Source organism: Elephas maximus, chromosome 6, assembly GCF_024166365.1.
Source record: "Elephas maximus indicus isolate mEleMax1 chromosome 6, mEleMax1 primary haplotype, whole genome shotgun sequence".
NCBI classification, from domain to species: domain Eukaryota; kingdom Metazoa; phylum Chordata; class Mammalia; order Proboscidea; family Elephantidae; genus Elephas; species Elephas maximus.
Genome location: NC_064824.1, coordinates 141,149,917 through 141,165,942, shown reverse-complemented (window position 1 = coordinate 141,165,942; position 16,026 = coordinate 141,149,917). Strand labels below are relative to the sequence as shown.

Genomic DNA, 16,026 nt, shown 5'->3' with positions numbered 1-16,026 from the left:
TTCTTCAGCTTCAACTTGAACTGGTATTTGAGCAATTGATGGTCTGATCCACAGCCAACCCCTGGCCTTATTCTAACTGATGATATTGAGCTTCTGCATTGTCTCTTTCCACAGATGTAGTTGATTCAATTTCTGTGTATTTCGTCCAGCGAGGTCGGTGTGTATAGTCACTGTTTATGTTGTTGAAAAAATGTATTTCCTGAAAGTGAAGAGGACTTGAAGCACTTACTAATAAAGATCAAAGACCACAGCCTTCAGTATGGATTGCACCTCAACATAAAGAAAACAGAAATCCTCACAACTGGACCAATGAGCAACATCATGATAAATGGAGAAAAGATTAAAGTTGTCAAGGATTTCATTTTACTTGGATCCACAATCAACAGCCATGGAAGCAGCAGTCAAGAAATCAAAAGATGCATTGCATTGGGCAAATGTGCTGCAAAGGACCTCTTCAAAGTGTTGAAGAGCAAAGATGTCACCCTGAAGACTAAAGTGCGCCTGACCCAAGCCATGGTATTTTCAATCGCGTCATACACATGTGATAGCTGGACAATGAATAAGGAAGACCAAAGAAGAGTTGACACCTTTGAATTATGGTGTTGGCAAAGAATGTTGAATATACCAGGGACTGCCAAAAGAATGAACAAATCTATCTTGGAAGAAGCACAAACAGAATGCTCCTTAGAAGCAAGGGTGGCAAGACTGCATCTTACATACTTTGGACATGCTGTCAGGAGGGATCAGTCCCTGGAGAAGGACATCATGCTTGGTAAAGTAAAGGATCAGTGAAAAAGAGGAAGACCCTCAACAGTATGGATTGATACAGTGGCTGCGACAATGAGTTCAAGCATAACAATGATTGTGAACATGGCACAGGACCAGGCGGTGTTTTGTTCTGTTGTACATAGGGTTCCTACGAATTGGAACCAACTAGACGACACCTAACAACAACAAGTCGTTGGTCTGGCAAAATTCTATCATGCTATCTCCAGCATCGTTTCTATCACCAAGCCATTTTTCCCAACTACGAATCCTTCTTTTTTTCTAGCTTTCTCATTGCAGTCACTAGTCATTATCGATGCATCTCGATAGCATGTTTGACCAGTTTCAGATTGCAGATGTTGGTAAAACTCTTCAGTTTCCTTATCTTTGGCATTGGTGGTTGTGCATGAGCTCTGGACAGAGAAAGATTATGATCCTGGTCAGAGCTGTAGACAGCATGGAGCTCAGCCTAGGAACCATGTCAGGTGCTAGTGAGGCCATAGGAAGAAGAGGCAGATTCTCTGCGAGGCTGAAGGAGAATGCAGAGTGAGGCTGATAGAAGTGGCTGGGAAGAGAGCACAGAGTGAACCCTATGGAGGTGGCCAGGAGAAGAGTGCGGAGTGAGACCTATGGAGGCGGCCAGGAGGAGAGCAGAGTGAGACCCATGGAGGTGGCCAGGAGGAGAGACCAGAGTGAGACCTACAGAGGTGGCCAGGAGGAGAGACCAGAGTGAGACCTATGGAGGCGGCCAGGAAGAGAGTTAGAAGTGAGACCTATGGAGGTGCCCAGGAGGAGAGCAGAGTGAGACTAGTGGAGCAGAGTGGGAGACAGGCAGAAAGAAGGCCACCCAAGGTGTGTCTGCCACGTGCCTGGGCCACAGGTGCACAGGAGAGGCCCTGTGTTAGTGTTACAGCCATGGTAGTGGTCCTGGAGGACCCCTGCCCCTCCTGAGCTCGGGGAGCCGGGTTCGAGGTTGGAGGGCAGATGGAATGAGAGAGAAGTTTGGGAAGGGGCTCCTTTCTTACGAGACACTGGACTAGCTCAGCTGTGGGCTCCATGTCCATGGTCACCCCAGAGGAGCTGCAGGAAGGCCACAGAAGGATGGGAACCCCATGTGGTGGGCCAGTGCATCTGGGCCTGGCGTGAACTTAGGGCTGGGGGCGCCAGCCAGGCAGGAAGCAGCTCACAGAGCAGAGGCAAGTAGGAAATAAACCCCTGTAGCTCTGCTCAGCCTCTCTACCCCTTGGGGCCAAGAGTCCCAACCCTAGTGCCTGTAGGACGTAGAGCTCCAGGGGAGACTCGTTTGTAAATCCTGCGGTGACAGCAGGGTGGGGGTGTACCTACATGGTGGGCGGAGCTGAACAGCTGGGTGGTGCCTGTGCTAGGAGGGTGAATGGAGCTGATGGGCACTCAGTAGATTGTGTGTCACCTCCCCCCTTGTCCCTCCTGTCCCCAGATGTCTCCCAAGGCATGGGGACACAATGCCTGGGACTCCTCCACCCCCATCCAAAGCTCAGAGGGGCTGATGCAGCCATTTGTCTACACATATATACATATGTACATACAGATACATGCACATACTTACACACGTGCGCGCGCTCGCGCACGTGTTTCCTGGATATCTCCAGGAGCAATGACCCCAGCTCCAGGGCGCAAATGACAAGACGCTGGAGGGACATGAGCATTTCTAAAGAAAACATGCTACATGGCCGAGCCAGTCAGCTGCAGAAACATCCCCGCTGAAGGACCAGGGTTTGGAAGTCCTCCTGATGATACACAGAGAAGAGAGAGAAAGCATTACCAGCAATAAAAAAAACCAAAATGAACGCGCTAGGACAAGGGCCAAGCAGGAATCTTAGGCATGGAAAGTGTAGTCGTTGAAATCAGGACACAGTGTTCATCACAGAGAAACGACGTAGGGAATCAGAAGAGGGGATGAGGCCGTGAAGTGAGGGACCTTCTTCAGGACCAGGCAGAGTCCCCTCTAGGGGGGCAGCAAGTCAGGGAGGCCAGAAGGATGAGTAGGGGCTACAGGGGCCGCTCACACAAAGGCCCTGAAGTCCTCAGGAGTGGCTTGTTTGGAGGGTGAGGGAAGGTGTGTGAGACCAGAGGCCTGAGAACGGGAAAGAGGGACAGTCCAGTCAGAAGAGGGGGAGGGACCACACTGCTCAGCCTGCAGGGTGGGACAGAGTCTGGTTGTACTCCAGAGCCCCGGGACCATTGAGGAGTGTAAAGGAGGCCATGATGGACTCGCTTGTGAGGAAACCTCTCCTGGGCATCGGAGTCAGCGCTGGGCACCACAGGCTGTGGTGGCTTGGACCCCAGCAAGGCTGGGCATTTCTCTGAGCATGTCTTCCTGAAGCTCTCGCATCTCTCTGCTCGTCTTTTCCTCAGTTTGTCGTTGCCATATGTAGATAAACCAGATCTGTATATCATAAATATTGTGAAGACTTTTTTCCTTTACCTTTTTCATTTCAATTTTATTTATACCATTATTTCTTAAAGGCATGTGAAATTTTTATGTAGTCAGTGGTGTCACTTTAAAGTTAGAGATGATTTTTGTACAATAAAATGTACAGATACTCCGGGTGCTGTCCAAGGGGCTTTGACATTTGTGAACACTCATGCAGACACCACCCCAACCAGACAGAAAGCTGTTCCATCACCCTGGCAGGTCCCCACTGCTGCAGTCCTCCCGGCCCCAAGAGATGACTTCCTTCTGCTTGTTGTTCTCCTGTGTCAGTTTCCCATCTTGTAGCACTTGATCCGAATAGAAACTCAAAGTACCGGCTCTTCTACACTGTTTCCCCCACTTTAACAGCCTCGTTAGCATCAGCGTGCTTGTTTTTGCGTGTTTTGTGACTTGTCCGTGTCATCTGGTATGTCTGTAGTTGTTTTTTTTTCCTTATTGTGGAGTGGTATGAATGTACCACAGCTTGTTCACACGGTCACCTGTGGAGGGACACTTGGGGTGTGTCCATTTGGGTACGGGGAGTAAAGCTGCCATGCTTGCTCCTGTACTGGTCGCTGTGGGGACGCAGGTTTTCGTTTCTCTTGGTTAAATACCTAGGGGTGGAATTGCTGGTCTCAGGGCAGATGTGTGTTTAACTTTGTAAGAAAGTGCCAAACAGTTGTCCAAGTGGTCATACCACCGCACACACATTTGTGTTATTCTTCAAAAGGCCATCCCAGAAAATCACAAGATTATATAAATAAATATTTGTATGTATTTTCCTCCAGCACTTAAATGGTATTTATTTTCATCTTTAGCATGTAAAAAGTTTGATGTCCTCTAGGGCCTGGAGTAGCCCTCTATTCCGTTAGGAACCAGAGTGGAGCCGGCGTGGGCTCCTTGGCAGTGCTGTCCAGGTGGAGGGCGGGCCCAGGTGCCTCAGGAGCAGAGAGGCCTTGGGCCTTGCTAGTTTTCCTCCTGCGTGTCTATTCTGACTTTACATCTTTGGAGCCAAGGTCCTGACCGTCTTTGTCTGCTCCTTCCCGCTCACAGCAGCAGCAGGAGATGCTGGCCCTGAAGCACCAGCAGGAGTTGCTGGAACACCAGCGGAAGCTGGAGCGGCACCGCCAAGAGCAGGAGCTGGAGAAGCAGCACCGGGAGCAGAAGCTGCAGCAGCTCAAGAACAAGGAGAAGGGCAAGGAGAGTGAGTGTGGGCGCCACGGGTGGGCGCTGGGGAAGGACAAGGAGAGTGAGTGTGGGCACCATGGGTGGGTGGGTGCTGGGGAGGGACAAGGAGGGTGAGTGTGGGCACCATGGTTGGGCTCTCGGGAAGGACAAGTGGGGTAAGGGTGGGCGCCATAGGCAGGTAGGGGCTGGGGGAGGACAAGGAGAATGAGCATGGGCACCACGGGCAAGTGGGCACTGGGGAAGGACAAGGAGGGTGGGTGGGGGCTGGGGGAGGACAAGGAGGGTAAGTGTGGGCGCCATGGACAGGTGGGCACTGGGGAAGGACAAGGAGGGTGAGTGTGGGCGCCATGGACGGGTGGGCGCTGGGGAAGGACAAGGAGGATGAGTGTGGGCCATGGGCGGGCAGGCATTGGAGGGCCCTTTCCTTGGAAGACTGGGCTGTTGCCTCCAGAAGCAGCAGTGGGGACAGAAATCCTCCGTGGAAGTGATGCCTCAGTGTTTCCTACATAAGTTTAGCAACCAAGGTCAAGGAGCCCAGGCTTCTTTGGGGTCACATGGTTCAGCGTTAACATCAGAGCAAAGGACCCTCAGGATGATGCCTGGTTTGATTTAAGCAGTTTGAAGAATATTTGGCAGTGTTCCTAATATTTGAATTTTAATACTAATATTTAAATAATAATAACATTAATATTTAAGTATTAATATTTAAATATTTTTATTTAAAAACCCTAAAGCGGACCAGATGTGTACTGAACTTCATCTGTGAGTTCTGTCCCAAGTTTTAAAGTACTTTTGAGAGCATTTTGCAGGCGCCTCTCCACCTGGTATTAATGGGTGAGGACAACCCAGTAGCTGAGGTGGGCACACAGCTACACGTGACTGACAGCTAGGTGTCACGCTTGCCCTTCTGACCTTCATTTTTTACTTCGTATAGTGGCTGCTGTGCTAGTATCTGAAGACCAGTGTTCCCTGGTACTGTCTAAGGAATGGCCAGACTTAATACTCTTCTATTTTTTGTTTTCCCCCTCTGGAAACTTAGAGGGCCGTACCTATCGGGGGAGAGGTGCCATCCCTTCTCTGCCAGCCGCCCAAGCTGCTGGTGCAGCACAGCATAGCCCTATGTCTTAAGGATGGTGCCCGTGTAGGGGAGGCTCTAAGCCCCAGCTGACCCCTCACAGAGCTGGGCAGCAGTGGTGCTGATGCTGCTCCCAGCATCCTCCAAGGTATGACTGATGCTGCTTCCAGCATCCCCCAGGGTGTGACTCTGCTGCTCCCAGCATCCCCTAGGGTGTGACTGATGGACTTCTTGCTGGTGACGGCTGGTTGTTCTGAGTGACACATCAGGGCCTGGTCAGCAGATGAGTGGACAGGCTCTGCATCACAGGGTAGCCATTCTCCTCTTGGAACATTTGTCTAAGACTTCAGAGCTCAGCTGAAATTGTGTGTCGTTTTGGAATATTGGAAATAAGCGGAGATGCAGATTTCTCTAAAAATCTCAGTGAATGTGGGGTGATTTTCTCTTCTGATGTTCATGAGTAAGAATAGACGTCTTTTCACACCTCTTTAACAGGGGGAAGGGGACTTGGGGATGCAGTGATTTCTCATGGTCTGCAGGACGGTTCTGCTCACCCAGCTGTAAGCCCACGCAGTGGTCTCCACAGAGGCCGCGTGCTGGGAGTCCCGTATCCGCAGACACACGGCAGGAGTGGTGAAGATATACTCGTCCCAGGTGCTTCTGTGCAGTTTAGTGAGAGTTTGTTGTCTAACTATCCATGACTCTTGGTATTTCTTAGTAAAATACTTTCGACTTAGTCTTTAAAATTCTTAATATTGAGTAGATATAAAAGGATATTTACAAAATATATGTAAAGTGTAAAGGACCATAAAACAAAGAATGCGCATCACAGTTTTAGAAGAAGAATGTTCCAGTTACCTTTGAGGTTTTCCACAGGCGCCTCCCTAACCTAGCCCCTCCCCTCTCCTCTCCGACTTAGGGCTAGCCACAGTTTTGTGTTTCTGACTCTTAAATTTTCATTATAGTTTCTCACCTTTGTATTCCGAAACAACGGATTGTTTCGTTTTGCGTGTATCTTTACTGGATCGTACAACAGATATTCTTTTGCAGCATGCTTTTGTACTTCAATTTTTGTTTCTAATATTCCTCCATATTGTAACATGGATGGATGTGATATAACTTATTTTTACTGCTGTACAGCATTCCTTGTTGAATATCCCACAATTTATTTATTTCTCCTACTGCCGTTTCCTATCTGGAAACTCTTACTGGTAATCAGAGAAATGCAGCTGAAGCAAGCAGCTACCAGTACAGAGCTGACATTAAAGTGAGCAACAGTAGCAAGTGTTGGTGAAGCCATGGAGCCACAGGAACTCTCACCACACAGCCAGTAGAAGTGTAAGTTGGTACAACTGCTTTGGAAATTAGTGGTGGTTAGTTGCCGTCAAGTCAATTCCGACTCATGGCGACCTCAAGTATACAGAGTAGAACTGCTCTGTAGGGTTTCTAGGCTGTGACCTTTCAGAAGCAGATCACCAGGCCTGCCTTCCGAGGCGCCTCTGGGTGGGTTCCGAGTGCCACCCTCTCTTCCAGTAGTCAGGTGCTAACTGTTTGCACCACCCAGGGTTAAGTGTTCAGTTACTGGCCAGTCACATTGTTATGTCTCCTCTTATGCCTGGGTGTTTTACACTGAGTGCCAGACTTTGTGTATAAAAAGTTATGGGGATGATACAGGGTCTACCCAGTGCCGTCGAGTCGATTCTGACTCAGCGTCCCTATACAGGGTCTAGGATGGTGATATATCTCTTTAGATGGGATTTCATTTTGTTCCTTCCTCATTTAACAGGGGCTTTAAAACTCCATGTCCACCTTCATCCAGTCAGGTTTGAGATGACTTGGATTTGGGTCTCAGGCCTTATGAGGTGGCGTTTATTCCTGGTTTCCCTTATTCTTAAGGTGCAGCCCTTTGGGGTGCTTACCCAAAGCCTGTTGGGGTGGTTAGGGTCTTTTCTCAGTGGGTCCTGACCTCCACTTTTTGTGGCTCTTGACCCTAAGAGTAGGTTCAAAGACTCTCAGCTACCTTTTTTTCAGATCAGCAGGCCCTGTAGGGACAAGTCTGCCCAAACTTTGGGCCCAGCTCTTGGGAGTTCCTTCTCTCTCTGTCCTGGCACTGTTGTTTCTCACGGCTCTAGTAGCTCTCTGGTGCCTTCAAACAGAAGGTTTAATATTTGCTCCAGGTCTTCTAGTCATTCTTGGTAGGTTTAGTTTGAATTAACCTACTTTGCCAACACCAGAAACAAATATCCTTGAAGTTATATTATTGAGAAGAAAATGTGTTTGGGGTACCTCAGCTTCTCCTAACACGCTCTACTTTTCTTTGAAGTCCTCATCTTCTTGATTATGCCTGGAACAGAAAGGATATATTTTGGTTGTGGGATTTGTCTTCCCTGTGTAATTTTGAGGTTGCAAAATGGACGTTTTCCCTTTAATTAATCCTTGTCAGGTTTGAAGGATTTCCACATGGGATGTGTTTTCCTAAAATCCTTATGGTCTAAAAGGATTTAAGTAACTTCAAGTAAATGCATTTCTTAAGCTTATTTTTAATGTAATGAATTGTATTATACCAAACAACTCTACAAAAGTTAGAATATATTCTGATCTGTATTATTATACCTATATTATTTTTTACATTTTCATAAATATTTGTGGGTTCTAAAAGAGATAGTGTTTTTCTAAAATCATGTAACTAACATACTCTCCTAATCTTCAGTTTACTTTTTTGTTTAACTATTTGTAAGTTCTTAGTAATTGCTTTTGTACATAAAATTAACAGTTTTCACAATTACCAGTTATTGCAGCATTGTACTCTTGGAATAGTAAGTATACGGAAAATGTATATTCACTTAAAGGGACTGACAGAATTTCAATGTGGAAAGCACGTGAGAGTTTTTACTCTGAGTAACACCTAGAACTTGTACCATGTAGAGCAGTGGTCTTCTGGGCTGACTGCGCATGGGGCCGAGAAAATATCCCAGTGCTGCTGGGGGGGAAACCCTGGTGGCATAGTGGTTAAGTGCTACAGCTGCTAACCAAAGGGTCGGCAGTTCGAATCTACCAGACGCTCCTTGGAAACTCTATGGTGCAGTTCTATTCTGTCCTATAGGGTCGCTATGAGTCTGAATTGACTCGACAGCACTGGGTTTGGTTTTTTGGTTTGGTGGGTGGGGGGCAGGTCTTCTGATCTGGGCGTCAGCATTTTCATTCCTAAAATCCCCCAGGTGGTCTTTACAAGCAACCAGGGTGGAGAACCACTAGGGTAGGCTGATCCTCTCGCTTGTTGCTTCCCATTTGCCGTGCAGCGGATTTTGACTCCTGGCCACCCCGTGTGTTTCAGAGCCGAACTGCGCTCCATGAGGTTTTCAGATATGACCTAGTGTCGGTGCGCCGTGTTCCCTTTGGAAAGCCACCCCTGGCCAACGCTGCACTTGGTCCTCATGGGAGCCCCACGAGAGGGCTGGGTCATGGCCATCCACAGCTGATGCTGAGGCTGGACTCACAAACAGGACTCCGACTGGATCCTTCCCCCTCCGCTGTCCTGCCGTCTGCTCCTACCTCCATGTGTGTCTGACTTGTGTGCTTTTGTCTTCTGGAGTAGGACCAATAATTGTTTATCAAATGATTGACATTTAAACTGTGTCAGCTAGTTGGTTTGTGCCACAGCTAACCAAAAAATCCCCATTTTTCAAATAGCAAAAATTGAAATTAGCAAGTAACACTCGCTAACTCAGTCTGAATTAGTTCTTCATTGTTAACTAAAGTCTAATAAAATATTGACTTAAGGCTCACAAAATAGAAAAGACAGGCCTTGAGAAACCATTTCAGACCTGTTTACCAGGCGGAAGCACTGTTCTCTGCTGGGCCCCAGCCTGGTCACTGGCTGCAGCCCACGGCTTCCCCTCTGTGGATTTGGGTGGTCGTGTTTCATTATCAATAATAAACTGTGTACAGTCGGGGTGTCTGGCACGCGGCACAGAGCCTCGGAGCTCTCAGAATGCAGCCTCGCGGTGGGAAGGCGAGGCCGGCTAGCCCCTGCCGTGGACGCCTCCCTGGCCCTGGTGTAAGCGGAGACCCTGGCACCACCATGAAGAAGAGGCCTGTTCATGCCGACTTAAAGAGCATTTGTGGGGGAAATGCAAATGGCATGAAGTGTTTCCAGCCCTAAACATCCAAAAATGTAGCGCAAACATCTGCTATATGGTTTCTCGTTTTGTTTTTATGAGTTTCTTGTTGAATATTTAGTACAAAGTTTTGTTACGTTTGTAACCATTTATAATACTTTCAAGTCTAAATAATTCTGCAGTTGTCTTTTACTTATTGATACCAAATAGCACTATTAAGTTGATAAAGCCGGGACCCCTTAGAACCTGCAGCAGTTGTCACCTCATTCAGTATAAATATGCTATCTTCAGTCAATTAGGCTTTCATTTAGGTTCACTATACTTGGGGGGAACCCCTGGTGGCGTAGTGGTTAAGTGCTACGGCTGCTAACCAAAAGGTCAGCGGTTCGAATCCGCCAGGCACTCCTTGGAAACTCTATGGGGCAGTTCTACTCTGTCCTATAGGGTCACTATGAGTTGGAACCGACTCGATGGCAATGGGTTTTTTTTGGTGTGTACTTAGAGGAAAAAACCAAGCGAAGGTGTCTTTGACCTTTGAGCAGTTTGAAACTAATAGGATCTCCATTTTTCACTGTTATTGACAAGTCATTCCTTCACTATGCTCGAAAATGCCCTGAAGGCTGCAGTTGAAAGAGCAACACCTGGTCCCAAGAGTCATCCTTTGTCACAGTTGTAAAGCCGGCCCTCCTCAGCGTGGAGCTGGGGGTGAGAACAAGGAGGAAAACTCAGGCAGAAGGCAAGCTCTGACGGCACGTGGCGATGTTTATCTGTCACTCAGATCCAAGTGGCCTCTGCACATTCTGCTCCTGGCCTGGTGGGCCTTCCCTGCCCGCATCTGCTCTGTCCCCCACCCAGCTGACTTAGCCTCGCACTTGCCCTCCACCCCAGCACACAGGGGCTCCTCCTCTTCACCTTGTCTTCCTGCTGGTGAGCAGAGCTGGTGCCTGCAAGGAGCAGATCTGAGTAGTTCCGTAAGTGTGTGATTTTCTGATAAGTCCGTGAAAGAACTTAGCTAAAAGTGTTAAGTGATGTTCAGGTCCGACAGTGTGCCCCATAGAGGAGCTGCTCCTGGAACAGAGGTATGGCCATTTTCTGGAGTCCTCCTGTGTGCCTGCAGCACCCAGCATCGCCAGCTCTACCCATGGAGATTGGAGCCACACCACCTGGAGTCCTCGGTCCTCCGGTGCCAGCCGCAGCCATGGCTTCGCGTCATGCACTGTCTGCCATAGCGCAGCACCTGGGGCTCCCACAAGCTCTCCCTCCTTGAGCAAAGCGGTCCTTTCCTCAGACCCTGAGATGGAAACAAGATGAGAGTCTGCGCATCAGGACGGGTCGGACAGAGCTTCCTCATCTTGCTCTCCCATCACCTGTGTTCGCTTTCTCTGTGTTTTCCCTGGTGGCTCTAGGTGGAGTCATGCTGCAGCCTTGTCGGGCCACGTTTGCCAGAGAAGGTCCTGCCAACAGATGCTTCTTGTGCACGGCACACTCTGAGATTCCACCTCAGAGTAACTGCAGTGGGATCTGGCCTCACAGTGAGAGGTGTGCGTAACTAAACACAGAGTCCATCGGATTGGTAACCAACACACGTGTGACAAAGAGGACAAGAAGAGAATTTCACTGATGGTACTCAGAACTCACTGGCAGCTTGTGGAAGCACCCACCGGGCCTTACCTCATAAAACTCACCCACATATACCTTCAGGTGCAGAAGAGCGAGGTGTGAAAGAAGAGTAACAGCAAACAAATGAGTGAAAACCAAACAGCAGAACGAGGACAAAGCTGATTACCTATCCAGCCACTGAAAGGAAGATTAGCTGCAGAGCTTCAAGGAAATAGAAAAAAAATCACAAAGGGAAAAACAGAGTAGACTTCATAAAAATAAGCACTTGAGTATCAGAAATAATCAACATTGAAAGGGGAAACAAGAAGCCGGGACAAACAGTTGCTCAGATGCAAGGAGGATGACACAGAGCCAGAGCTGCCAGGCCTTTGGAGCCAGACCTCCTGAGATGACCTCTGTGTCCCTGCCATAACCGGGGGACACTAACAAACCTGTGCATAGGTTTAACATAAGCGTTGAACGTGCCAGACCTAGCATACAGCAGCTGCCAATAAACTTACTATCATCAAAAACCCATACAACCCAAATGGAAAAACATTTAAATCATGCCCACACAGACCCACAATACTGCCCCCCCAGTCACACCACATACACCCCATGAAGACCCAAAAAGACAAGTAAGCAAAGGAGATAGAAGTAACATAAATGTGTGCCTTGGTGGTTCCCAGGGATATGAACAGTGCAATACCAGGGGACCTAACTTTTTGCCAGTGGTCACCCTGAGTGCCGAGACAGAGCAGGGTGCCCCCTCTGGCGCATTGTGGATGGGAGTGGACATTTTATAAAAACATTTTATAAAGTAATTTATGAAGCAAGTTGTTTCAAGGGCTGTATATTCATTTTGTCAGATTTTAATCAACATGCTAATGTCTTGTAGCATCAGGAATCACCTAGGTTCCTTGAGGGATAAGAACCAGGATCAGCACGATGCCGGTTCCCATGAGGTGGAGGTCAGACGTACCTCCCCACTCCAATTTATTCTCCATTTCCGACACCAGCCATTCCTCCGATGGAACTTTCCACTTCTCTGCTGGGCTTGATAATCTGTTGTAGTGGCCGCACAGAACTCACACACCATACTCAACAGTTATGTGGTTTATTAGGGAAGTAACAGACTACAACTTGGAATCTGGATCAACTTGGAAGTAACAGGCACAACTCGGGACTGGGATCACAATCAGGAAGCACATAGGCGAGGTCTGAAAGGCTCTGCCGAGAAGGGAGCATATCCCTGCCTTCTTCAGTGCAGGACAGCTTCCAACAGGACAGCTCCGTCAGCTCCTCTCTGCCGTGCAAGCAAGCAGCCCTTCTCTTGGCCGTGTATGCCCCCTCTCGGCCTTAGGGTTACATCTTAGGGTGGCATCTGCCACTGCCAAAGGCAGGCCAGCTCAGCCCCACAGTGCCTTTGGCCTTTCCGCTGCTAAGTGGCCCAGCACATAGCCAGTATAGCAGCTTGCTCAGCTTTCTGAGCTGTATTCCGAGAAGGAGCTTTCTGCCATCTCTGCCACAGGGCCCCTTCCAGGCCGCTTGCTGCCTTCAGTGTTACAGCCTTTGACCTGTATTACGGCTCTTAGGAGGTGCCTCACCTCTTCTCTCTCTGATTCTGTTCCTTCTCTCATCTCTCCTTACCTCCGAAAAACCTCTGTGGTGGGGGGTGGTGGTGCTGGCTGCTTCTATAAGCAAGCTCCTTGTCAATTTCAAGGTATAACCCGCCCAGCAGGACCACTGGTGGACCAAACTCTGCAAGTCACTCAATCCTGTTGGGTCAGTTTGCACAGTAAACCAACCAGTCCCCGCAAGGTGCATGAGATAGGCCGATCGCAGAGCAGACTGCAGCCCAGGGCCAGACAAAAAGTATCAAATCATCAAGTTGTTTACAGCTTATCCAAGAAATGTCAGTCAACCTGGACAAAAGGAACAAACCCTCTGGGCCAGAAAACTAGGCGAAAGGCAGCTCCTCAGGGTTTAGGGGGAAGACTTCCCAAGCTGTTTTTCTAGAGAACCAAGGCAAAAGGCCACGTAAAGGAACTTACTTCACCGCAGCTAATCCCTCCTAAGGAAATAACTCCCAACATGGAAGGTGTCATCTACCGACACAGCTTCTCGTGACAGATGGGCGGGGCGGGGGGATAATCCAGGGTGCTCTCCCAACCAGGAAAAGGTCCCCAGGTTATGCTTCACTCGTTGAGTGAAATGGTTTTTAACTGTTAAAAGCACTGTTTAGGGATTACGTAATGATAGGGAAAATTCCGAGGACGTTCCTAAGTGGACGTGCAGGTAGGTGCTGTGTAGCAGGTGGTAACTGAGGAAAGGCACTCAGTGCTGACGGGTCTTGTCTTAGGATGGTGAGTTTAGGCTTTCTTGGGACGGGTCCGTTTTCTCAAGTTTGGCAGTTTTCTTTAGTGGGACTGTGGAAACCGACCACGACCAACACAAGAGGACCACAAGATGCACCGTTATGCCTTTAGTCCCACTTGGTGAAATCCACTCTGCGTAACGAGGTAGCCACTGGGCTGGAAGCAAAGAACCAGACCTTTGATGGCGTTGGAAGTGAACGGGTGGTGTGGGCAGTGGCCGGTTTTAAAGCCAGCCTACCTAGGATGCTCCGTCCCACCCTCTGGCTGCGGGTGGGACACTTCCACGTGCACAAAACCTTCTCTCTGAGCCTCTGCTGCCTTTGCTGAGGCAGGAACGAGGCCACCATGCTGCCAGCGCTTAATTCAAACGCTCTTTTATGTGAGCGTGTTAAAGCTCCCTTCAGAAGCTCAGAAGCGGGTTTTGTGTTAGGTAATGATAAGTCTCTGTGATGATTAAATCTGCATTTTAAACAGAATGCAATTATGTAGAAATCTTGATGGGAATAAGCCCTCTATTAAAACCCCTCCTGTCCTTCTCCTTCCTTTGAGGACGCCTTCCTGGTGCCGGAAGCGTCCTGAATTAGAATCCGATTGTCTCGGTCCCTTTCTTCCCTTCTCCGCGCCGACCCGCCTGAGTCACCGTCCTGCTCTCTCACGTGCCAGGTGCAGTGGCCAGCACGGAAGTGAAGATGAAGCTACAGGAGTTTGTCCTGAACAAGAAGAAGGCGCTGGCCCACCGCAGCCTGAACCACTGCATCTCCAGTGACCCTCGCTACTGGTACGGGTAAGTGGCTGTCCGCAGGGTGGCGGCGTGGCTCCCACACCTGGGTTTCCTCTCGGGGCCCGGGGCCCCCACAGTCGGTGGTTCAGTTAGAACCGCACCCCGTCTGTCCCCCCGAGAGCAGTCGAGAGCGTCTGGGCTCCGCTGGCGTGGCGACCGTCACACAGGTGGGCACGTTCTTGGCTTCTCACGTGGTTTTCCAGCCACAAAAGGAGCAGCTTGAGCTGGAGCTCTGGCCTGAGTTGTCCACACACACTGACCCTGTTTCTATCCCATGTCTCCCAGATTCTTAGGCAGTTCAGTACATACCTGTGGTGTTTTTGTTATTTTTGTATAAGACGCCCTTTCCCAAGCCTGGAGGATTGACAGGCCATGAAAGAGCCTTGTTCATTCTAAGAACAGAAGAAAGGCCGTGTGCCCCGCTTACTCTCTAAACTTGGGTGATGACGCAGGGTGTGTCTCCAGGGGATGGTGATGGCCTTGTGCATGAGAGGAGGGAGGCCAGCGGGCAGGGGGTAGTGTCCCCAGTCGAGGGGTCACGGGAACGTGATGCCACAAAAGGACAGTGACTGCACTTGGTGAGGGGTGGGAATGGGGTGTTTCAGGGAGGAGGGGGTGACCAGGGCGCCGGGCAGCAGGCAAGGGAAGGTAGAGACCTAACCTTTCCTGTCATTTGCAGTGGGGCCAGGACCGCTGTGGGTCTCAGGAGGGCTGACTAGTTGTTCCCCGTGAGCAGTGGGGCCAGAACCACTGTGGTCTCAGAAGGGCTGACTGGCTGCTCCCCATGAGCCTGGACAGGGGTGGTGGGGTGGGCAGGGAGGTCCCTGTTCAGGACAAGCGGGCCTGCCGAGGTTTAGTGGCTTGGTGGGAGTGCCCTCTTTCCAGGGTGATTCTGGGGTGTGCGGCGGAAGTGGGATGGAACTCGGGCTTCAGGAAGTCATGTGGAAGCGTGGCTCACGCTGACATTGGGCACTTTCTTGTTGTGTCATGTTGGGGCTCTAAATCAAACATCAGAAGGAACTCTCACACTCACTGGTTGTGTGATAGGAACACTTTTGTTTGTCAGAAGACTGGGTCCCCAGAGAGAAAAAACTGAACTTGGCCCTTACTGCACAACAATCAACTCCAAGTGGATCACAGGCCCACACATAGAACCTAAAGCTGTAATACTTCCAGAAGAAAACAGGAGAAAATTTCCGTGGCCCTAGACTAGGCAGAGACTTCTTAGGGCACAAAAATCGTTAACTATAAACCAAAAACTTGATTAAATTAGGCTTTGTCAAAATTAAAAAATTCTGCTCTTTGAGACTGGAAGAAAATATTCACAATGCATGTATCCAAAATATGTAAAGTGCTTGTATCCAAAATATGCAAAGAGCTCCTACAACTCAATAATAAAAAGACAAGCAGCCCACTGGGGGTGGGGGGGTGGGCAAAACATTTGACCAGACACTTCACAAAATGAGATATATGAATAATACATGAAAAGGTGTTCAACCTCATTGGTCATCAGGTACACACAAATCAAGACCACAGGGGGACACCCCTTCACAAGACCACCCCGTGCACAAGAGTCCGAGATGCCGCGTGGCCCTGTGCCATCCCCACGATCAGTTGTGGAGCAGACCGTTGTGATCTGAGCCATAGGATTTTTGTTGGCTGTTTTTTGG

At 49.2% G+C, this 16,026-nt stretch overlaps 1 protein-coding gene across 19 annotated transcripts in view; it reads left to right on the top strand.

The window, feature by feature from the left end:
* HDAC4 (histone deacetylase 4) overlaps nt 1-16,026 on the top strand; it is a 338,424-nt gene that overhangs the window by 227,942 nt on the left and 94,456 nt on the right. For 18 of the 19 annotated variants that reach the window (XR_007518011.1, XM_049888584.1, XM_049888582.1 and 15 more), the window contains 2 exons: nt 4,271-4,421; nt 14,239-14,359. Coding sequence is in view for 18 of the 19 variants with exons in the window: in XM_049888584.1 (XP_049744541.1) it covers nt 4,271-4,421; nt 14,239-14,359 (272 nt within the window). In the remaining variant the exon portion in view is untranslated. The remainder of the gene's footprint in view (nt 1-4,270; nt 4,422-14,238; nt 14,360-16,026) is intronic. The other variant, XM_049888576.1, reaches the window with a different exon arrangement.